The sequence below is a fragment of the Rhipicephalus microplus genome, chromosome X, assembly GCF_043290135.1.
Source record: "Rhipicephalus microplus isolate Deutch F79 chromosome X, USDA_Rmic, whole genome shotgun sequence".
In the NCBI taxonomy this organism is placed as follows: Eukaryota; Metazoa; Arthropoda; class Arachnida; order Ixodida; family Ixodidae; genus Rhipicephalus; species Rhipicephalus microplus.
The window spans coordinates 294,155,902-294,178,099 of NC_134710.1; the positions used below are offsets into that span (position 1 = coordinate 294,155,902).

General features: G+C 45.5%; 1 protein-coding gene across 2 annotated transcripts in view; it reads left to right on the plus strand.

Moving 5' to 3' along the window:
• Window positions 1-22,198, plus strand: part of LOC119185974 (uncharacterized) — a 123,649-nt gene that overhangs the window by 67,758 nt on the left and 33,693 nt on the right. The window contains exons 11-16 of one of the 2 annotated variants that reach the window (XM_075879362.1): window positions 461-651; window positions 2,010-2,105; window positions 3,550-3,682; window positions 6,697-6,950; window positions 17,009-17,092; window positions 21,426-21,521. In XM_075879362.1, the coding sequence (XP_075735477.1) occupies window positions 461-651; window positions 2,010-2,105; window positions 3,550-3,682; window positions 6,697-6,950; window positions 17,009-17,092; window positions 21,426-21,521 (854 nt within the window). The remainder of the gene's footprint in view (window positions 1-460; window positions 652-2,009; window positions 2,106-3,549; window positions 3,683-6,696; window positions 6,951-17,008; window positions 17,093-21,425; window positions 21,522-22,198) is intronic. The other variant, XM_075879363.1, reaches the window with a different exon arrangement.

A 22,198-nucleotide genomic window follows, 5' to 3' on the forward strand; every position in this document is an offset into this window, starting at 1 on the left:
CTAAAGCGCCGTGCGTTGCATCTCCCATGCACGCTAGCGCCAAAGTCACCTTTAGTATAATAGGACACTCCGTGACTGAAGGTATATTCTGACGAATTGGCGGTGTGGCACTCTAGCCCGCACTTGGGTTTCCGCACCTGTGCATGCTTGTTGCGCATTCTGTGACAGCAGGAGCAGCTCCATGTCATACGTATTTCGTAGCGGAGGTTCATATCAAACGCCCCGGGGCGACAATCGGTACACAACCATCCTAGAATACATTGTGGGCTAGTAAACCTCTGCCGGACCAAAGAACGATTCCCATCACCCCAAAATTTGTACAAGCACTGTTCCTACAACCACAGTTTTACCGTACAATGGGTTTTCTGTGGGAGGCCTCAGAATTTAGTTTTGCTTCTTAATGATATGAACTTACTCACCCCTCACCTCTTTGCTTGTCACTGCTACTGTGAACCTTCAGGTCAAAGAGCAGCCTGCCTCCAACCGACCGTAAAGGCAGTGACACGAGCCTTTCAAGTGGCTGCTCCTACAGCCCGTTGCCCCCATCTGTAGTGCCGGACTTCAAGACTCCCGACTTTGAGCGGTTCCGCAGTCCTTCAAAGGACTGCACCATACACAGGAATCCCAGCAAAGGTCTTGCCATGCGATATGGTAAGTACATGCTGCATACTTCGATGTCAATGCCTAAGAAGCACAAAAACTGCCAAAAATTACTCAGAAAAATGTGGTTGCAAAGCTTTAAGCATATTTCTGATGACCATTGAAACTCTGAGTGGTCTGGTGAGGGCCAATCTTGGGGTGACGAAAAATTCAAGTTCGAGTGCTACATATCTGGTTTTAGACAGTGTCAAATTAACGGAAAAATCGAGGTAGCAGTGGCCTTCTGTAACTTGAGTGTGCTTTAAGGGAGGATGGGGGATAAAGTTTAGAGACTTTCTGAACGAAAAATCGCTTTTAGATTTGAGTTGTTTTGAATTGGTGGTGCATTAACGACGCTGAGGATGCTTGGTTGTTTGTGCGGCAGAAGACAATAAAAAAATAATTTTTCTTCGAGATGTTGGCGTGGAGGTCTCTTACAAAGTCACGGCTGCAAAGTGGGCAAGATGCCGATTGTTAAAGGAACATGAAAGAACAAACTGTTTCTTCACGTATTAGTAAAGCACAGCTTTGCTGTCCTGAAAACACTACTCTTGCCGCGACACCGCGACATGAGGCCTCTTATGCGAGAAAATGTGCGAAAAGAAAATGCGGGCGAAGACTCCACAGTGTGAAATTTTAAAAATGGCACTACAAGCTTAAGTTTTACTGCTAATAATATTAATGAACTTCTGACAGTCAAACTTAAAGCAACACAGTTCTTAGAGTGCAGTTTGTCAATCTAACTGAAGTCATTGTTTGCTTTTAGTTTAAGCACCGACATCAAATTCAAAACACCTTTACAAAAATGTCATAAGAGGCGTGTGACTATCCTTAGCCTGTACTACAAATCGCTTGAAATGGACATAGTGTTAAAAAAAGTTGGATAATTTATTATTTTTCAAATGACAGTTCTCCTAAGCTGATATACCTGATCAATCACTATAACAGCTGTTTTTTTTCTAACAAAGCTAGGTTGTTAAAATTCAGAGGTCATCTATCTCTGCAATTTTCATCAATGTTTGTAAAGCAGTTCCATTATTGACTTCAGCTCTGCAGAGCCCGTTAATTATGTACTCAAACCTTACTACAACAAAGTGTCATGCTGCACAAAAAATAAGTTTGTGATATATAAAAATTCGTTATAAAGGTGCATTCCTTACACTCTTTATATACCAAGTTTACTCTTAATTTATTTCATCATAACTGATATTCATAATGCCAGTGTTCGAGTTTTGAGTGTAGTTGACCTCTATCAACTTTCCATTGATGACAGAGCCATATTGCTAAGCCTTTAAGGCAGTTTTTAATAAAGACAATTCATAACTGGGTATGAAACGAGACTCCTGTGTGGTTTTCATCTCTCCATTCAGATGACAGCTCTTCAGAGCTCGATTCTCCGGTAAGCGCTACGATCGACGTCAAGAAAACGGTGGCTTTCCCGATCCCCGACACGCCAGCACATTACAGTGAGTACTCCGTAAGGACCTCGTAGTGTCAGTTTTTCATGTGCTGTTGTTTCTGGCTGTTTCAAATAAATGCGTGAGCATGGCGGGGCGATTAAATTTATTTGTGGGACACAATGTTCTTGATATTAAAAAAAAAGCCATGAGAAATAAGGGCGAGGTGCAAGTGTTAGCCTCGATAATGACAGTACTTGAGAGCGATAAAACTGTCCTGTGCGATCAAGACATCCTTCAAAACAGTACCACTTTGGTGTCTCCTGTGTAACTCAGCCAAAAAATAGTTTTGGACTGGAAACGTGAAGTTGACTGACTCCTGGTGTGACTTGTGTGGTTTTACTCTGGCACAACCATACGAGCAATTGGTCCAAAATGGGAACCTCGCGAGGAGTGTATAATTTTTTATAATATGGCGTTTCACCGGCAAAGTCATTAAAAATTAAGGACATCTTAGTGCTTTTATTCATGTCGCTATAGTTATCTCTCATGGAAATGAATGTATAGGCATGCATCATGTGCAGGTCTGTTGTTAAGTTTTCTGCCATGACTGCGGATAATCTCGGTAATGTTCAGCACTATTGCAAAAGTGTAAAAAACTGTGATTGGCTGTGAACCTTTCGAACGAGGTTTTTAATTTGGGTACAAGAGTATTAACAAAGGAAAGAGCCACAGTGAAGGGAACTCAGATGACCTACACAGCATTTTCTTCAACCACATCATGTTCAACACCATAAAGTCAGTACCCTCCTCCCCCCTAATTGAGCTGTTTTCACGTCGGGTTTTTCCTCTACACCCTCAAACTTTTGCGATGGCCTACGAATTTTGAATAAATTTAATGCACATTATTTCGAATCGCAAAAAATGCGGGTACAATGAGCACTATAGGTGGTGCTAGCAGGCGGCATGGTGGGGCTGGAGCTTTTCCAGTGGTGCAGCTGTTACCCAGTCTCGGTGTCTTGGGGCGAAAGCTATATACCCGAGGGCATTATGACTAGACTGCTTCAGTAGTTTCATTCCCAGCAGGCAGTGTTGCTTTGCTTCAGCAGCAGTTAGCAACTTTGATTGTAAGAGCGCAGTTGAAAGCGCTGTTGTTCACACACCTTTTCGGCGGGCGTAGCAAGTGGCTAGTATACCCTTTTACATGCTGCACTCCTGCCATTTATGTACTTCATGTTGAGATGACGCACCACAAAAAACTTCTTTGTGCCCTGGTGCAGCCGTATTGCATTAAACGATTGCTTTGTGGAAATAAAACAATCGATTCAAAATAAGTTCACTGCCAAGTCTTAATTCTTATAACGTCATGATTTGTTGCGACCACATTCATTGCTTCACCCTTGTAGTAAAACTGTTTTTATTGGCGGTTTTTCATTAGAGGTGTTGTTTATATGCTAGAAAATTATAGCAGTTACTTAACTAGGTTATACTATTATACCATATTCACTTGCAGCTGACACACCTGAACTGAGTGGCAGCCCTGAGGTGTTCACACTTCCCGTCAATGTGAACATGAGGCGGAAGCGTGCAACAAGGAATGTGTCTCCTCTTGTTCTACCGGAATCGTTGCCGGAACACCTTACGGAGTATGTCTAAAATCTTTTGCTTTGGCATCCAATGATTATATATATATATGAAAGAAGTGTATACTTAAGGGCTCGTTTTTCAGTGTTTTACACAATAATTGTGAGATATAACAGACTATATTGCCAAGGAAAGTATAGGGGAAAATATTAGACCGAATTTTAATGTAAATATAAAGAAAAGTGGGTGAAAAAAATTATATATATATATAATGTGTGTGTGTGTTGTATGAATATTGCGTGCGTTAGTAAGTTTTAGTTGCTAAGGGAAGTTTTTTTCTGTGACAGCCGAGAAAACTACTAGTTGCGAAATGAGTATGCAATGCCTTTGCATGCTATGAAGTATTTCGAGAGCTTGAGGGGATTTGAGAGTGCAGTTGCAAACATTCTAAAATCCAAATGATTAGCACGCGTACACACACACACACACACACATACACACTTTGTTCAACATTTGAGAGAAGAGGTGTAGTTAAGACATTATTCTGTAAAGATAAACTGCTTTATTGTGGCTGGGAGAAGACGTCGGAGCATAAGTGGACAGGATGAACACAGATCGATTTGGAAAGCAAGAGTGTACCTGTTTGTAGCAGGAAGCCACAAGGAAATCCTTGTGTCCATATGCTTCGAGTTGTCGATGAACTCGCTCTCACGGTGCCAATTGCTAGCTTTCTGGAAGAGCGACCGCCCCGTAAAGGCGTTGGTCCCGAGTGCGAATCTCGCACCAGGACGAATTTTTTAGGAACTAAGAAGCTTTTCTTTCTGACAAATCCTTACGGATTTTCTTATAGCTTCATGCTGCAAATGGGTGATTTTCCCCTTTTTTAATCCCTCCGCCAACTTGCGGGTTTCCGCAGAACTCATCTGTAACAGACTGATTTATTAAAATTACACCAACTTGCCTCCTGTAACAGTGCACGTGCTCAATAAGTCATGACCTCGTGCTAACAGAATGCTCCGTGAAGGCCCCCTGTGTACTTTTAAAACCAGCAGGTGTTCAGTGTACAAATAGCTTCTTAGAAATAGGACTCAAACGACTATGTGCCTGCCGCTCTCTCTGCTGGCTTTCTAGAAAATGGTAAGGTGGCGAGCGGTGATGCGGCGGGGAGATTCGACGGTGTACATGAAAGGGATCGCATGTGCACGAGAGAGATTCAGTGCGAGAGTACCCTTTCCTCGATGAGATTCAGCCTCGGCAATTATTGCGGTTTTGGCGAGTAGCAGAATCCGTTTGTTACTCCAAAAGCCGGCACGTTGCCGAGCATGTGATCTCTTGCACGTCCCGCGCAATTCAAACTCACCATGGTCGTCGGCACTGGGAAACGCCTTTTTGAACACTCGGACTGCGTGTTCAGTTCGTGCTTTGTCTCATTGCAAGGAATCATCGATGCGAGACAGATTGTTCTTGAATCGAAGTCTATCGTGTACGCCACCACTGTGTCCAGAAGTGCACTCGATAAAGTCTCGTTCGTAACTGCAGTCAGCACCGATGTTGAGGTGCTGTGGCCCATTTTGTTACTTTACAGTTTGTTGACGTGCTCGGTGTGCCTGCATTCTTGGATAATGGCCTGCATCTCTTTTGTCTGAAACAAGCGTGTCACAATCTGCGCACGTTTGCACAGGTCTTCGTTATACAGACGTTGAGCCCGATGACAAAGGCTTTGTTTGTGCGATTTCGGGGAAGTGCCCTGCAGACTTGCGCTTTTTTCGTGTACAATGGCATTAGAGCACTGAAGTTCACGTAAAGAGAGTGTCTGCTGCGCTTGGTGGCGGGAACCATTGAATAAGTAAGTATGTGCGCGCCATCTGCCGCGGCGCCCGTGCAGCAGCTGTTTAGCTTGGCACGCTTGCCTTTTCTTAGGAGCTTCGCTTGGTGGTGACGTTGAAGTGCCGAGCTAAGGAGCTTCGTGCCTAAAAATGATCAAGCTCTTTCTTTGCAAAAAAAACTCCACTGTTCTCTGCAGAATGGGAGTGGTGTGTGGCCGAACGACCTATGTGGGGCAGACCGGGTTATCTATTAAGCGTTTAATAGAGCATTCCAGCTCACTAGGAGGTGAGTGGGAAGCACCTTCTGTTTAATTGTAGGACATGTGCCAAGAAGTAGAAGCCAGTTTTAATGTGATAACTTTGGGGAGCTCATTTTGCAGAAATCAGGACATCGGAGTTATTTGTTGAGAGTGAAAAATCACTTTATCCGTGACTGAAAGAATAAGATGCAAATAAAATAAATATTTCAGGGTCCAAGTGGCGAGCGATGCTGTCTGCATGGCAAGCAAGTGTTCTACCACAGTCACAATATTTGTCAGAATAGCCTCGGAAAAAAAATGCACTATATCAGTGTCATGTAGTGGAAAGAGCTTACGCTTCATATATTGCGTGGCAGAAGCATACAGTCTCGCCAGGCATCAAAATATGTGAATTTAGCAAAAAGTGGGTGCTCTGAAAGGCCACCCATTATAAGGTACTCGAACATATTTAACGATAGTCAGCAGCAGAACCATCAACAAAGGTAACAGCTCGGTAGGTTCGCGTGTTGCCCTACGGACACGTAGTGGGCCCTCCGCTGATTCACAAAGTAAAACTGGCCTAGGGGCACTTAACAACGGGGCTTGTAACAGGCATTCATCGATGCTTTGAAACGACCAATGTTACGCACACAGCCATTTGGGAAAGGGAAGGAGGTCTCGAGTTTCTCGTTACGATTCGCCGTCACTCCAGCTAAACCATTCCGACGCTCTGGGTCGGACATATTCTGTGTTCAGAAGACTACTTAAAAGGAGTGGCCTGTCTGCTGTGCTTGCTGTTCTCCTTCTGGATCGATCTGTGTAAATACACTAGCAAATAGTTGTTTCATCTCGTTTTACATCACAGTATCGTGGTTAGTTGGCGTAAAACCACCAGTAATAACTGAATGGTGGCAGAAATCCATCCTTATTTGTGGTGTGGTGTACATTGGTGTGCAAGAGTCTTCTTCAAGTTTCAGTTTGCAGTCCACACTTTTGTTTTTTTCGTTGCAGGAGATTAGAACAGGAGCCTGAAAGTGACAAAGTTGATGAATCGAACGACAAAGATGATGAATCAGACGAGTCTGACTATGGCGAGGACACGGGGGGTGCCACAGAAATCCCCAGTGCTCGAGCACCGACAGTGCCGCTTTTCCCGAGCCCAGACTTGGCAGCCTACAGGCGCATCATCCACGAGGAGATGGCCAGGTGTTACGGTGCACACATAGTGTCAGCAGTCTCAACAGCCGATTCTCCGGCAAGCACAGGTGAGCATACTAGTAATTATAGACTGTGATGGACACTGTGGAACAGTTTAACCTCCACTATAACGGAATTGTCTGTATAACAAACTACAGAAGGCTTTCAGTAAACGGGAAATCTGTTGAATGGAACTGCTGCTTATTAAATGAAACTGCCTCTGGTATATTTGGTCTCGTACTTGAATTCTACACGCTTGTTTGTCGCTTGGTAAATGGAACTCTTGTTAAACGGAATATCCTGGTATCTTTAGGTCTGTTTGATAAGCTTCCTGTAACATGCTGCCGATATGAAAGACTGTGTTTTCGAGTAGTGGAGTTTGCAGGCCTTGCTGCCAGAGGAATACATAGAACAGTGTTTTTTTTCAGCTGCACTATAGCAAGCATACGCACAACTGAAAAGGAAAGCAACTGCACATTTTGCAATAGAAGTTTACCTCTGTGAGGGTCAAATTTTTTGTGACATAACCTCCAAAGATGTTTATTTTTTTTATTCCTGAACTAAATTTTTGGGCTATTCTATCTTTTAAAATAATTCTCATTGTTTTGAGGGACCATAAAGCATCAAGCAAAATCCTAAAAAAGAAACTCTTATGATTTTTTTAGAACTACCGTAATTACTCGAATCTAACGCACACCTTTTTTCCAATTAAGCGAGTTCATAAACCGCATGCGCGTTAGAATTGAGTACGAAAAAAAGTGAATACGGTCATTCTATCGCCATCGACATTTCCAAAATGGCCGCCCTCTTCGTGCGTCGGCATGGCGCGTCGGCCATTTCTGCCTATGTGTTTCCCATGTGCAGCACTTCGTACGTGTGCTGAGGAGTTCGTCATCTTGTAGTGCATTAGCATCGACGGCATGGAAGGGCCGACTCCAAAAACTCGAGTGCACTACGATGCCGCTTTTAAAAGAAACGTCATCGCGTGTGCAGAAACGGACAGAAATCGGGCCGCATCGCGGTCGGTCAGAGTTCCCGAAACGTGCGTGCGGGACTGGCGAAAACAAAAACAGAAGATTGTCGACAGCAAAGCTTCACGCAAAGGCTCTAGTGGACCACTGCAGGGTCCGTTTCCGCAAATTGAAGAACTGCTTGGCGAGTATGTGCTTGAGCAGCGAGCGGCACAGCGGCCCGTGACGACAGAACTGCTCCAAGTGCGAGCTATGCAATTAGCCTTAGAAAAAGGTCTAACGCGGAGCCAGTTTAAAGCGAGCGGGTGCTGGCTAACTAACTTTATGAAAAAGAAAGGCTTTTTTCTCCGAAGGTGAATGGGCATATTCGAAAAGTTTTGCGGAGGATTACGATGAAAAGCTTCACAGTTTTCAGAGGTTCGTCCTAAACTTGCAGCACAACAACGGCTACCTGCTTGGGCAAATCGGGAATGTCGATCAGACGCCTCTTCACTTCGACATGCCTGGCACCACAACCGTCGAGAAGAATGGGGCGAAGCAAGTTCGCGTGCTGACATCAGTCCACGGTAAAACTACTGTGACGGCAATGCTCTGTTACACGTCAGATGGGCACAAGCTTGCCCCGTACCTCATATTCGGAGTTCATCGGGTGTGGCAAAGACAGTTTTTTTTCCTTGTCATCCTCGTGCATTGGAATTTGCCAATAACTGGAGCACAGGTCAAAGCTTGAAAAATATTCCGCTTCTTGTAAGGAATCTAAGGCATCATCAGTGCGAGGCAAGGAATATACGTATTTTCTGGTTACATCGTTTATTGCGTGGTAGTCATCGCAGAATCGCACCGAACCGTCTTTTTTTTCGTATGAGAACGACAGGTGACGACCAAGGGCTTGAGGAGGGGCGGATGATGTTTCGCTTGAGCATATCAGCAACGTGCTTGTCGATGATCTCGCATTCGCTGGAAGAAACACGGTATGGTCGACGACAGACAAAAGAAGTTCCGTCGGTGTGTATGCGATGAGCCACCGCAGAAGTCTGGCTTAGAGCAGTGGAATGTACATCGAAAAAAAATTATGCTAGTTTCGTCTGCTTGCGGGGGAGTGAGATCCGTGCTGATGGCATGGATGAGAGCCGTAGTAGGTGGATCATCTGTTGGTATTGAACGTGATTCCACCGGAGAGGTATCTGAAGCGACTACAGAGATAGGTTGTGTGTCCACGCGGGAAACTACAACAGTGCCCTTGGTCAGCAGAATCGGCTTATTGGTGATATTCAGTACTGCGAGAAATGCGGTGCCGTCGGAGAAGCGGACAAGACTCGATGAAAGTGCAATCCCTCTGGATAGACAACGGCCTGATTGACTGACTAGGACGTCACCGTGGTCCATGGAGTCAAACATAACCGTGATAACATGCTCGTAGTTAGCTGGCACAAGGAAGTCATTGGCTGTTCGTAGCGGGTCCCATGAAGATTTCGGGGAAATATCATCCGTTTCTCGCATATGTATGAGTCGTTGTCGACAATAGATTGAAGCAGCAGCATCAGGAAGAAATCCCCATCCTACATTAAGCATAAAAGCACAAGAAGCCAGCACGGAATTGAATATGATGCCGGATCCCATCAATGAAAACTCTAACGGTGCATTGGGCTGATGGCCGTAGCTGCGAGTCATTTGCGCTACGTAAGAGAGTGCCAGAATAAGGGGTGGTAACCTTGTGTAGACGAGTACACAAATCCGCATGAATAACAGAAATAGCAGCCCGTGTCCACCAATTCCTGAACTGGTACTCCTTCCGCATACACTAATAACAAGTTGGCTAAGCCCTCTGGAGGTCTTTGTGTTTGTTCGAGCGATGAAGCTTTCCCTCCAAAAACTGCACCAGCTAGTTTTCCTAGTGGTAGTCAGAAGTAGGTACAGCCGGTCTCAGAGGAGAAGTTGAGCGTCGCAGAGGTGAAGGGGACCGGCGGGGTCCGGGATAGCAGGGGCGAGGTGCGGCGTGTGGAGAAGTCGGAGAGAAGGAACGTGTCGTAGGGCGTCGCTGGTACTGGTTCGGGGATGGCTCCGAATCCTTTTCGTAATCATCGTAGCCACAACGTTCGTCCTGTTGGCGCTTGCGGCAAAATCGTGAAATATGGCCGCGAATGCCACAATAGTAACATATTGGGTGAGGCGAGTGCCAGGGGGCGTAGTGCGCTGGAGCTGTCACAGGCGCTGGTACTGGCGCTGGGACAGGCGAGTGTGGTGCAAATGCTGCTACGTTGACTGCGCAGGAATAGGATGCGCGTGCTGAACCAAGGCAGGTGGTATGGCAGCAACATGTGCATACGTCATGGGTGGTGTTCGTGGTGCCGTAGTGTTCGATGGGAGAGCGCCAGCCATGGATGAGAGCTCTTCTTTGATGATTTCGCGCAGACCAGCAGATTGAGAGTGAGGCCGAGGGGCGGGTGCACATGGCAACCCTTGCACTTGAAGTTCCTCGCGAATCAGAGTGAGAATCAGTGCGCGCAAATCCGCATCCAAGGAAGGCAGGCTGCCACTGGCGTCTGGGTAGTCTGGGTGCAATCGAATGGCTTGGAGTTTTTCAAGATGCTGACATGTCGTGATGACGTCCTCAACGGTGGTGGGGTTTTTAACAGCCAGATCGTTAAACGCGACATGGCCTATCCCTTTGATGATGTGGCGAACACGATCAGCCTCTGTCATCGCCGAGTTCACGCGGTGGCAAAAGGCAAGGCCGTTGTCAGTGTAGGAAGTGTACGTCTCCCCGGGATGTTGGGCACGCCCATCGAAGTTTTGTTTCGACACTTCGGAATCAATGTTCGGTTTCCAAAAAATCATACGGACTTGTTAAGCAAAAGTAGGCCAATCCGAAAGCTACCCTCGTGGTTAAAAAACCACGTTTTCGCGACATCGGACAGATAGAAGGCGACGTGACGAAGTTCCTGAGGCTCATCTCATTGGTTATAAACACTGGTCATGTATTCTTTTAGCCATACCTCGACATCTTCACGTGAAAGACCACAGAATATGGGTGGGTCGCACTGCCAGGCGTTGACGATCCACGCAGGAATGGTTTCTAGGACAGGGGTGCTGGATGTTCCGGGCAACGGTTCTTGAGCCATGACAGCGGACGGGGGTAGCAAGCGGCGACCCGACCGAAGCTCCAGGGGAACGTGACGTCGGAGAGGACTTGGGGATCGAAGCAGCCTCTACCACTCTGTAAGACAGTAGCATCGTTGGAGTCTCGACGGCGTTTATTAGGCCGAATCAACTGATCATCTCTTCGAACAAAGACGACGTTTTTCGGGATGATGATTATATACAGATGAAGAAGATGAAGGTCAAACGTTGTCAATACTGTGCTTACAATATCTCTATCCAGAATTCCAATTTTGGCATGTCGCCAATCACATCCTCAACTTAACAAAGGTGCCGTACTTGCTTCTCAATGCGCGCTTGGGGCAACTGTATACATTTGTTGGGAATGTTTTTAAAGCTGTCATCCTATTCAGCCTCACAACAGACGAGAATATGTGCAGTGTGCAGCTAGAGTCACAGGGAAAACAAGACCAGCTGGCCTCTTCAGATGACTTGTTTTTATTGCATATTTGTAATAGATCACGCAAACAACAGCCTTGACTCGTTAACGTAAAAAAACCATGCAGTTCTGTCATGCAGGGAGCTTATTTTTAATGTTTTGTTTCTCCTGGGCTGTGCCTCGGAGAGTTTTTGTTAATAAGGACATAGCTCTTTGTAACAAAAAACCCAAATAAAATTTAATAGAAAAGTAAAAAAGAAGAAAATCCCCCACAAAACCGAAACGCTAATAAACAGTTGACTACACAGGACGAAAATTTCTATAAACACCCAACAAAAAAGTTCAAACTGTTCAACTAAATCTAACGTCAGAATGGCTGAGCGGTGGAGTAGAGCAAGATATCAGTGCCTTCACACGCACATGCGGAATTTCGGCGAAAATGAGCAAACCGGAACGCGGTGATTCCGGCTTTAGGAGCGAACGTGGGTTCGCTAGTAGCGATGTGCTAGCGCTAGCTCGAGGCGACGCGTCAAGCAACCTGGGTCAACGTGGCCGGGCAGCTGGACGCACAGCTCGGCACCGCAGCCCGACTGCTTTTGTTCGCCTGTCAGAACGGAAGCCCTCAGGTCCTGGGCAAGAGTTCAGGACCGTATGGCTATGGTCCCCTCGAGTGAAAACAAGACGGCAGGAGGCTCCGGCCGGTTGAAGTCTTGGAGGCTCGAGCCCGACACCCGACGGCCCGTCTTCAGCGCCTGGTCTGGTGATGACCTTCCAGTGCCAACGTCTTCTTCGATCTACCTCGTTCTTCGCTGCTCAGTCTTCTGCTTCCGCTCTGGCCCACTTGTGCCGTCCTGATTGCAGGCGGCTCAAGTTGCGTGGTGCCCAGTCATTGGCCCCTAGAATCTTCGAGTCGACTGGTGATTGGGCCACCCTCCTTCTACGTTGTTAACGTAGCGCCCTATTTCCAATGTTTCTTGTCGTCGTCTTCAGCCGGCTTTGTGTCTGCGCCTACACTTGTCTTATTTAGGCGTCGCGCAATTTTACAAGGCACTCGGAACCCTTACAAATGAGTTTTTCTGTAAAAATTGCTGCTTGGTGCGTGGAACACATCGCTAGGAGCTTTGAACATCAAAGCATTGATTTGATTGATATGTGGGGTTTAACATCCCAAAACCACCATATGATTATGAGAGAAGCCGTAATGGAGGGCTGCAAAAATTTCGACCACCTGGGGTTCTTTAACGTGCACTAAAATCTGAGCACACGGGCCTACGACATTTCCGCCTCCATCGGAAATGCAGCCGCCGCAGCCAGGAATTGAACCCACTACCTGTGGGTAAGCAACCGATCCCCAAAGCCACTAGACCACCACGACGGGGCTAGAATATCAAAGCAAAGTTGCATATACTGATGCGTGTCGCATACAGTCAGGGAGCACACAATGCATGCCAATGTCAAAAAAATAGGTGGACACCTGTACCAGTGTACTTGCATATCAACATGGTTAACAAAAACTGACATGTTTTTGTCACTTTGCTGTACCAATACAATCCTAGCCATTGTACATATGCTCACTTTGCTTTCACAATATCTGGACCCGTTTAGTCTCAAAGACTGGTCTCATTGTGCCACGTATTATTTGTGCCTAACCAACAACACACATAGGATACAATGGTTATCCCGATAATTCATTGAACCAAAGCTTTCACTGTACACATTAGTAAATGCCAGAAAATTGACAACTTGTTATATTGAACCAAAATATCTGTAAATAATCTGACAGTACAGCTCAAATGCAAGTTCACAACTAGTACCACTACCTGTAAAAATATGTTTCTCCGCACGAGATACTTCAAATTGACCCACGCAAAGTCTATTCATGTCATATCAAACCTAGCACTTTTCATCGTTCAACTGGCTAAGCGTCAAACACAAGTACGCAACAAACAGGGCTACGTGCAAAACATTTATGTCTTTTTTCCTGAGTGGAAAGTCCTTAATGAGCCACCATTTAAAACAACAGCACTCAAGTAACAGCATCCCAAACAAAACGCTACATTTTTTTAGCAAGTATACAACAACAATGAAAGCTCAACGCCTTCAAGCGCATTCAATGAGGCACAAGTGTTGCCACCAACAAGAAACTGACCAGACAGTGAACCGGATTCCACACCCGAACGTAGCATAGATTCAACCCAAATGCGAAGCGTTGCCTCCCGGCGCACAGAGACAGGAGCGTCTGAACATCTTACTTCACCCGAACGGTTTCCTCTGTCTCACAGTCTAAACAATGCGCACTTTGAGTGCCCTCTGTAACCTGAGACGTGAGGCGAAGTGCATGAATTGCTTCGCTTCCTAAAGTTGAATGTTCTTGCAATCGGTTATCATGGTTTGCTTCGGCTTAAACTTTTTTGTGGTGTTCAGTGCTGTTCACTTTCTCAAAATGGACATTCTGTTTTGCCACGTGTCCATATGCTAAAGGCCAACATCTGACTCGATACTTACTTGGACGAGCGCTTCTGCACTCCCATTCTGCTTTCTGAGGCAAATAGTGCTGCCACTATTCAGTAAACTAACATTCCCTTTCTCTATGAGCGCGATATACGTATGATCCAGGACCATCGACGGGGCGCCTGTTGCTACCTTTACCGATTGAAAAGTATCAGCGGCCACCATTTCGGAGCCTTTGTGGTGTTTGCTGTCATCATCCCAGTGACGTTTTTGCGCTCCTTCAATTGAGCTTCTGAGAGGTAGCCAGTAATGTGCTCGGCTTTTGAGATATTATTAGACACACCTAATTCTGGATCGAACTTCTTTGTTCCCTGCTCTCGAAGCTTTTATCTACATCGTCGAGCTTCACAATATTTTTCAAGGCTTTCAGGCTGCCCTTACCCGGGCAGCACTTCTTCATAGGTGCTTGGCCTCTCAGAGGTTTCCAGCAGTCCTTGTTCCTAATAGAACTACTATGTTCTCAGGTTGAGAAGCTGTTCATCACTTGACAAGCTCAGCATTGTTCATGCCTTTTAGGATGCCAACCTCTCTGCCTTCCTCTATCACAGCTCCTCGTTCCGAAGTTAGGCCGTCGCGAAGCCCGAGGCTTGTTTTGCAGGGAACTACTTCTCTCCAGCAAATGCTGCTATCGGAGGAAACATTCACTTGTTGCCCTATCCTCTGTATCCTCAGCTGCCGCTTTTTCGCCATCGCAAGCACGAGTCGCAACTCGGGTTCTAGCCTCTCAAAATCGAGCTGCTACTTTTTTTCGTGAGTCTCATGATCTAGCAGCGCTTTCTTTTCGCACGTCTCTCGCTCGAGCTGCTCACTCTTTTAGCCTTTAGCTCCGTTTCAAGCTTTCCCTAAGGCTCTTTTCGTTGTAACGCCTTTTGCTCATGCTGTCTCTGCATCCGCTCCTCATACCATACTCTAAACTGGCTCCATTGAGACCCATGCGTTTAGCCGATTGCAACACCTCCCACATGCTAGTCATGGTTCATACAAAGTCCGAAAGTCTAGATAAAAAACAAACGGCTCGGTCCTGTCGCTGCGGACGCCATTTAGTCATGCATAGAGCTTCTGTTTAATGTTTTGTTTCTCCTAGGCTGATCCTCAGAGAGTTTTGTTAATATGAACAAAGCCGTATTTTTAACAACCAAACCCACACTAAAGTTTATTAGAAGGGTAAAAACCTGAAGATCTCAGACAACACCGAAACACTTAATAATCAATTGACTACACACGACAAAAATTATCTATAAAGACCCAAGAAGAAAGGTCAAAATCTTCAACTAAATCGAACGTCCGAATGACTGAGCGGTATGAATAAAGCGACATATCAGTGCAGCCTCACCCACACGCTCAACTTCGGCGACGATTAGCGAACCGGAACGCGCTTATTCCGACCTTAAGGGTGAACACGGGCTGGCTGGTGCGATGTGCGAACGCTGGCTGGAGGCGACGCGTCAAGGAACCAGGGTTCACCTGATCACGCATTTAGGTATTGCAGCTCGGGCCCATAGCCTGACGGCTGTTGCTGGCCTGTCAGAACCGAAGTCCGCAGGCCCTGGGCAGGAGTTCAAGACTAGATTGCTATGATCCCCTCGAGTGCAAACACGACGGAAGGAGGACCCGGCCGGTTGAAGTCTTGGAAGCTCAGGTCCGACACCCGACGGCCCATCTTCAGTCCCTGGTCTGGTGATAACATTCCCGTACCAACGTTCCCTTCGATCTACCTTGTTCTTCTCTACTCAGGCCCCCTAGTGTCAATTTTCCTCGTCATCGTCTTCAGCCGGCTTTCTGTCGAACCGTGCACTGCTTGTGTTCTTTTAGTGTCGCGCAATTTTACAAGACACGCAAAAACGCGCACTATTCAAAAGCGATCCATACAGTACAAGGGCATCGTGCGCGCAAGAATTTAGAAAAAACAGGCCTGCAATTTACAAATGAAATCAAACAGTGGACATAACAAACGCCATGACTGACAAGTGACAACAGCTCAGAGCATTAGCGCATGAGGCAGATAGCACCCGGATGAGGTAGTCCCATGCCAGCTACATTTCAGTGCTCTCAAACCTGTGTTATTTCCTTTGAAAACAATGAACCATCTCGCCAAAGGGAAGCCTGCTGGGATGCGAACCAGCAGCGGTGCGCACGACGTTGACCTCTCTTAAACGTGCGTCAACGCGGGTGCTGGTAGAACGGTTTGAAAGAAAACTCAGTGTAGCATTTACTCGAGTAAAGGTTTGCTTGAAGCGCAAAAACACAGAAGGGTGGGTCATTTAAAGGCTTACCCCTTAGGAAGCGCTCACAGATGTTCAATTGTCCTCAGCGGCAGCAACCAACGACGAAATAAATGGCTGCGTAGGTTCGCCTGTTGCCCTACAGACGCGTAGTGAGCACTTCACTGACTCGCACAAGAAATAATTACGACATTGCGGGCACTTGGCCACCCTGCTCGCAATACGTATTCTGTCGTTCTACGAAGAGGGCAGTGTTTTGTGCAGTGGCGTTCGCTTCTTTGCAACACGCTCGAGGCATAAACCGAACACTCAAGGAGCAAGGAGGCCCACGAGGCCCGATTAGGTTCTCGCGATTTGTTCTTGAAGGCGAAGCTGAACCGTCCTTCAATGTTTAAAATATACTATAGATAGTGAAGTCTTAATTCCTACTTGTGCGATATGTAAATCAACTTCGGTATGCTCGATGTACTATACATGGTGCAGTGGTCTGATTCTTTCGCCCGTTCTCACGTTATCAAGAACACTGCAGCGAGGTACTACAGTGTAAAGAACCCACGTGCGCACCTTGTGACAAATTACCTGTAAGGCGTGTTTTATCGGCGTCCCACGGTATGAATAAAAATTTCACATTTTGCATATTGCAAACGTATTCTTACACCGAAAATTATTTTTATCACTTCTTAACACTTCTAAACAACAATAGTTTATTACCTATCAAAAACGGAAAACTCCCATAATCAGTCATCAAGTCTCATAAGTATACATTCATTTAGTGCTTCTAGAAAGCTGCCACAATTTTCTAACACTATTGTTGATAGCTGCTACACAACTGAAAAGGTACACTCTTCTGCGTTTAACACCACAATTTATTAATAACTTTTCAGCTGAAGGGGCGACCACCAGGAGCACAGGACGTACCAGAGCTGGCGTGACGACGGCTGCCGATGCACGTCGCCCGCTATTCACAGGTAAGATATGCATGACGACATTATACACGTCGAATAACAGCGATCACCAAACGCGAAAAGCGCTGATAGTCAGACGATTTATGTGTAGAGGAAAGGCTATACGATTATTTTTGTTACCGCCTCTACTTCACGCTTTCGCATAGACCAAATTACCGCATGGCTCGCGCTCCAAGAGCCATGTTTCAATCGTAGCGTGCCTCTTCTTAGCACCCGCGTTGACACCTGGGGTTTTGTTTGTCAAGATTGACGGAATACGCGGGCAAACATAAGGCTATCTTCGGTTGCGAGGACGGTTTCGAAATGCTGCCTAGATAACACAAAAATATTTAGCACAAAGAAAGCCTAATAAAAGAAGAAGTGGACGCATGTTCCTATTTTTAAGTTTCTATTTTTTATATGAAAAACATGTCACTGACATGTGAGCGGGAGATTACAAATATGTAATTACACAACACATAAAAAAACATGCAAACATGAACAAAAACACGTAATAACTTTGGCCGGCCGCGGTGGTCTAGTGGCTAAAGGACTCGGCTGCTTACCCGCTGGTTACGGGATCGATTCCTGGCGGCGGCGGCTCTGGCGGCTGCATTTCTGATGGAGGCGGAAATGTTGTATGCCCGTGTGCTCAGATTTCGATGCATGTTAAAGAACTCTAGGTGGTCTAAATTTCCGGAGCCCTCCGCTCTACCGTATCTCATAATCATATGGTGCTTTGGGACGTTGAACCCCACATATCAATCAACATATTTGTTTTAAAGGTCTGTCTCTAGGCTAGTCTCAATTTGGTTGAATGTATGTGATAAGAGTTGTAGGTGACTGCAACAATAATTCAACACTCAACTAGTCACTGATCCAGAAGCTTGCTATAATCAGCTGGACGATAACTAAAATTACTATACTTTGCCGGAAATGCAAATAAGCCCCAAAAAAGAAGAAAAAAAGAAAGGTATGGAAAAGCTATGCATGTGACAAGGATAAACAAGAGAAATTCCGCTTAACAGTACGCGCAAAAGGCAACTCTGGCTGCAAGAGGGGTGGTTTGATCACGAGATACAGCTGTGGCGTGCCTTTATTCAGTGTCCGTAGCGTGAAATTCCCCTCTGCCGAAAGGAAGTAGCCGCAGTACATACACGCCCGTCACGCTAGGTGACCGAACCAGCACCGTAAATAGATTCAATATATCACACGTTACATTTTTGCTTATTAGATCATCTCATAAACGAGCTCTATCCAGTGGCGTTCGCGTTGCCTATGCGCGTCTCCTCCCCCTCTCTCTTCTCTAGGCATCTCTCTCCGCAGTTTCTTCACACCCATTGCATTCGCATGTCCCCTCACCTCTCTCGCCTCTCCTACCTTCCCCCTCTTCGTCTTGCAATGCCGACGCAAGCAGCATCTGCTAGCGAGTTTCTTGATTGAAAGAAACGACTGCTCACGCTGCCCAACCGCTCACTGGCCACCCCGCATACTATAGGCACTGGATCTTGACCTTCAATGTATTGCTGGTGGACAAGTCTGCTTGTGCGTTGTTGAACAATGAAAATTCGTGATGGGCTTGTTCAAATAGTAAACGCCGGCTCATCCCTGCGCGCTTTGCACGTCCACTGGTTTCTCTTCTGCACAACGCCGCCATGAGCACGATTCTCAACAGAAACACCAGTGCCAGCGTTAGCATTCGCTGCTTCGCTGATTCACACGTTTCCTTTAAGCGGAATATTGAGTACTTTTTTTCTACAAAGTTGATTTCACAAAAAGAAAAGCAGCGACTTATCCACCGCGAGTGGGTTAATTTTGGTATTTGGTAAATTAAGTCCCAGTGCATGTAGAAGCAGTTGAGTCTGTATCTCCGCATATTTCCGGATGTCACGCTATCCTACACATTGAACATTTCCTTTAGTTAATGCGATGCGCAAAGTGTGAATGATCAGTAGCTTTTCTCGTGAAACTTGAAACAAATTGCGCATACAGGAGGCTTATATAAATAAAACGCAATTCGGCAACAGCTAAAACACCCATCACATCAGGCCTCCTAACATTTGGCTCTCCGGAGAACCTTTGTGTAAAATGCAAATAAACTTCCTTTGAAGGCGGAATCTTACAAAGAAAGTAACATGACGTCTGCAAATGCGATGGCGTGCCAGACAAGTTAGTTTTTTATCACTTCTGTTTCTTCATAGTTATATTACAATTGTTTCCAAGAACATATCCTATATTTTTCTTGGCATAATAGTCAGTGTGTTCTCCATATGATTGTGTCTAACAAAAAAAACGAGCCCTTAAATTTACTATTTCCTTCACTTTAACCAAGAGGGATTTTAAAAACGAGACGTATATAACGCAGAGAAGGATAAACTAGAAAGAAACTTGCCACGTTTGCGCGTCCCCTTTTCCAGAAGTTAGACAAACGTCTTCTTATACAAAGTCTTGGCTGCATCGACAATGTTACAAATATCTGGACAACTGTGTTGATTCCATTCATCAGCCCACTCTCCCCCATTCTACCCCCGAACAAAAAGAGGCCAAATTCACATATTTGGTTATTGCGATATATTTTCACTTACTAACACATGAAAATATTTAGGCATGGGCCCGTCTGAATCAAGTAAATATTGCCGAAGTTGAACAAAATGATGTACAACTTGAGGGTCGTGAGCGGAGTAGATGCTTTTTCAGCAATTTACTGAGGCGTGCCGGCTGCAGTTAGCTTATGCAAGCTGTCTCTTTCCATTGATTTGTATTCAAATTCCAAGAAATCATTTCAGTTACTAGTGCGTGCATGTCTTGGTATTCAGTTTTTTTAAGAATTTTATTATCACGCGATGGTTCTCAAGTGGGGTCTGCCTAGCTATTTCCTGTGGAACATGAAAACCATCCCGAAAGAACAAAAATAACGCATTGTATACACTTTAAGAGCTACTATAGCTAGGAACAAGACAGCACAACTTACTGACAAGCTCACGAAGTCGAATCACAGTGAAACTTTAGTTTGAGCATTCTTTGTCACATAGAAATACAAGAAACGTTTTGCTGTGGATGTGAATATTCATGACATCCCGTCAATTTTCCTCGCTGCGAGACGGACCGGTTTCACTTCCACTTCTAAACAAAGGTCCACCCTGTCTTGATAGCGAAATCAAGCTAAAATGACGCTGAGGAAGCTAAGAAGTAAAAAGAGCACGCTCTAAAACAAAAAAAAAAGAAAAGGGTGACGGCACGTGGCTAGAGGATTACGGTTAGTTTTTGGCTGGAAAGCTGCGTTGAGACGCACTGTTGATCTCTCTAGGCACGTTAGCCCTTAAAACCTGGGTCATTTGCGAACGCAGTCTTCGGATTTCACAAAAGCCACAGCGGACATTATTTGTAGTCCTTATTTGTAGTGTAGTAATTACGATACCAATGTTAAGAAAGTGAACAAAAGGACAACTTAAACCGCCGGTAGAGAGTGAGCCGAAAAGTTTCGGAGAACGAGCCCGATGCTTCTCTAATTGTGCTGCTGTGGCACTCATTCTACATTCCGATTTGCCGGGTATTTCTATTCGTCTAAACATGATAGCCTGAGCCAGTGTTGCTGCTAGCCACGTCGGCGAGTGCGCGACTCCTTTTTTGTTTTTTGCGCCACATACCGTCACGTTGTACGTGAATGTTTAGCGAGCTCGGAGCTGAGCAATAAGCCCTCGAATAATCCCTGAAGGCAGTCAAAGCGGGTTTGAGTCACCAATTCTGTTCATGTCTAGTGTCCGTTCCGTTTATCTCTTTTTTGCTTGTGTCTGCGTCCGGTTCTTTTGTCTTCTACGGATATGAATTCAAATACCAGAAGGCAACAAGTCTGCTACAATGAGGTACCTTACATGAATGAACGAAATAGTCTGAATTTATTGAGATATACTCACCTTCCCTAACAAAGAAGTGTGGACGCCTCTCAGCATACTCGCCCTTTACCAGAGCGTTACGCGACAGCAAACATTTCTCACATCCTACATTATCTGAAACAAGTAGGTTCTACACGCTAATGACAGTGTCTAATGTGATAGCGTCTAATGAAGCTCTAACGTACCATATATGCAAGTCTTTTCTGCTCATGCATAGCGCCTTTGCAGTACCATTACTATTGTATTTCTATTGAATCTTTTGACCCCTCATTGAGAGATCATTGAACTCACTGTTGTATTAGCTTTTCAGTTTGGGCTAAGCTTACGACTGTTTCAGGAAAGATTCATGGATTAGGTATAATTGTCACCTATAGGTTGTTTTTCATGATTGTTTGGCGCAGCCATCTCCTCGGTGGCAAAATGCGAACTTAGCACATTTGAATCACTCGAGACGTGTCCCGCAGATCCCAAGCGTTTTGTGTCGGCATCGCCACAAGCCACCTACGCAGCGAGCACACTGTTGAGTTCGACAACGAAGGCCACCAGTGGGAGGCGGAGAGGTAAGCGTATCGAGACGTGGCAGCTATCTCCCTCTTGAATTAGGCCGTTCAGAAGTATAGAAGGTATTCCAACTGATGGTGAAAATAGTTTTATTTAAATGCTACAGAAACGAGGAGAGTCCCTTTCCTCGGACATGTATGACAACCTTTGCGATAGCCGGAATTCACTGAAGAAGTTTTACATCGAGTTGAGATTAACCGGATCTTGAATGATGTAGTGCAATGCACAGCTAGAGGGCAATAGTTGCGGCCTTGTCAGAATATTTATTTGGTAGCATAGTAGCCGCTTCAGATGACCTGCGCCAAGAGTATACAAATTTCTCATTAGCTTCACTTTGGCCACCTTTGTGGCTTACCAGCTGGTTGAGATGCTGTGTGAACTCCTACAGCCTGACCGCACGTGCCCGCTGAAGCATGTCAGCGCGTAGTTTATTGTGAGGGTTGCCAGATCCTTGAAGAGCAAAGAAGCCACAAAATCAGGCAATATGGCCTGAGCAGTAGTCAACTGCAGTCGTTGTTTTATTATAGAACCAGGAAATAAGCGAAACATCACTGAGGTTTAGTTGAACAATCCCCCCATTCTTACTCGTATTTTACAAAATCATCTATCACATCGACAGTTATCACATAAAGATAACGTAAAAAGATAGGGGACTTACCGAAGAGGCATTAGGACT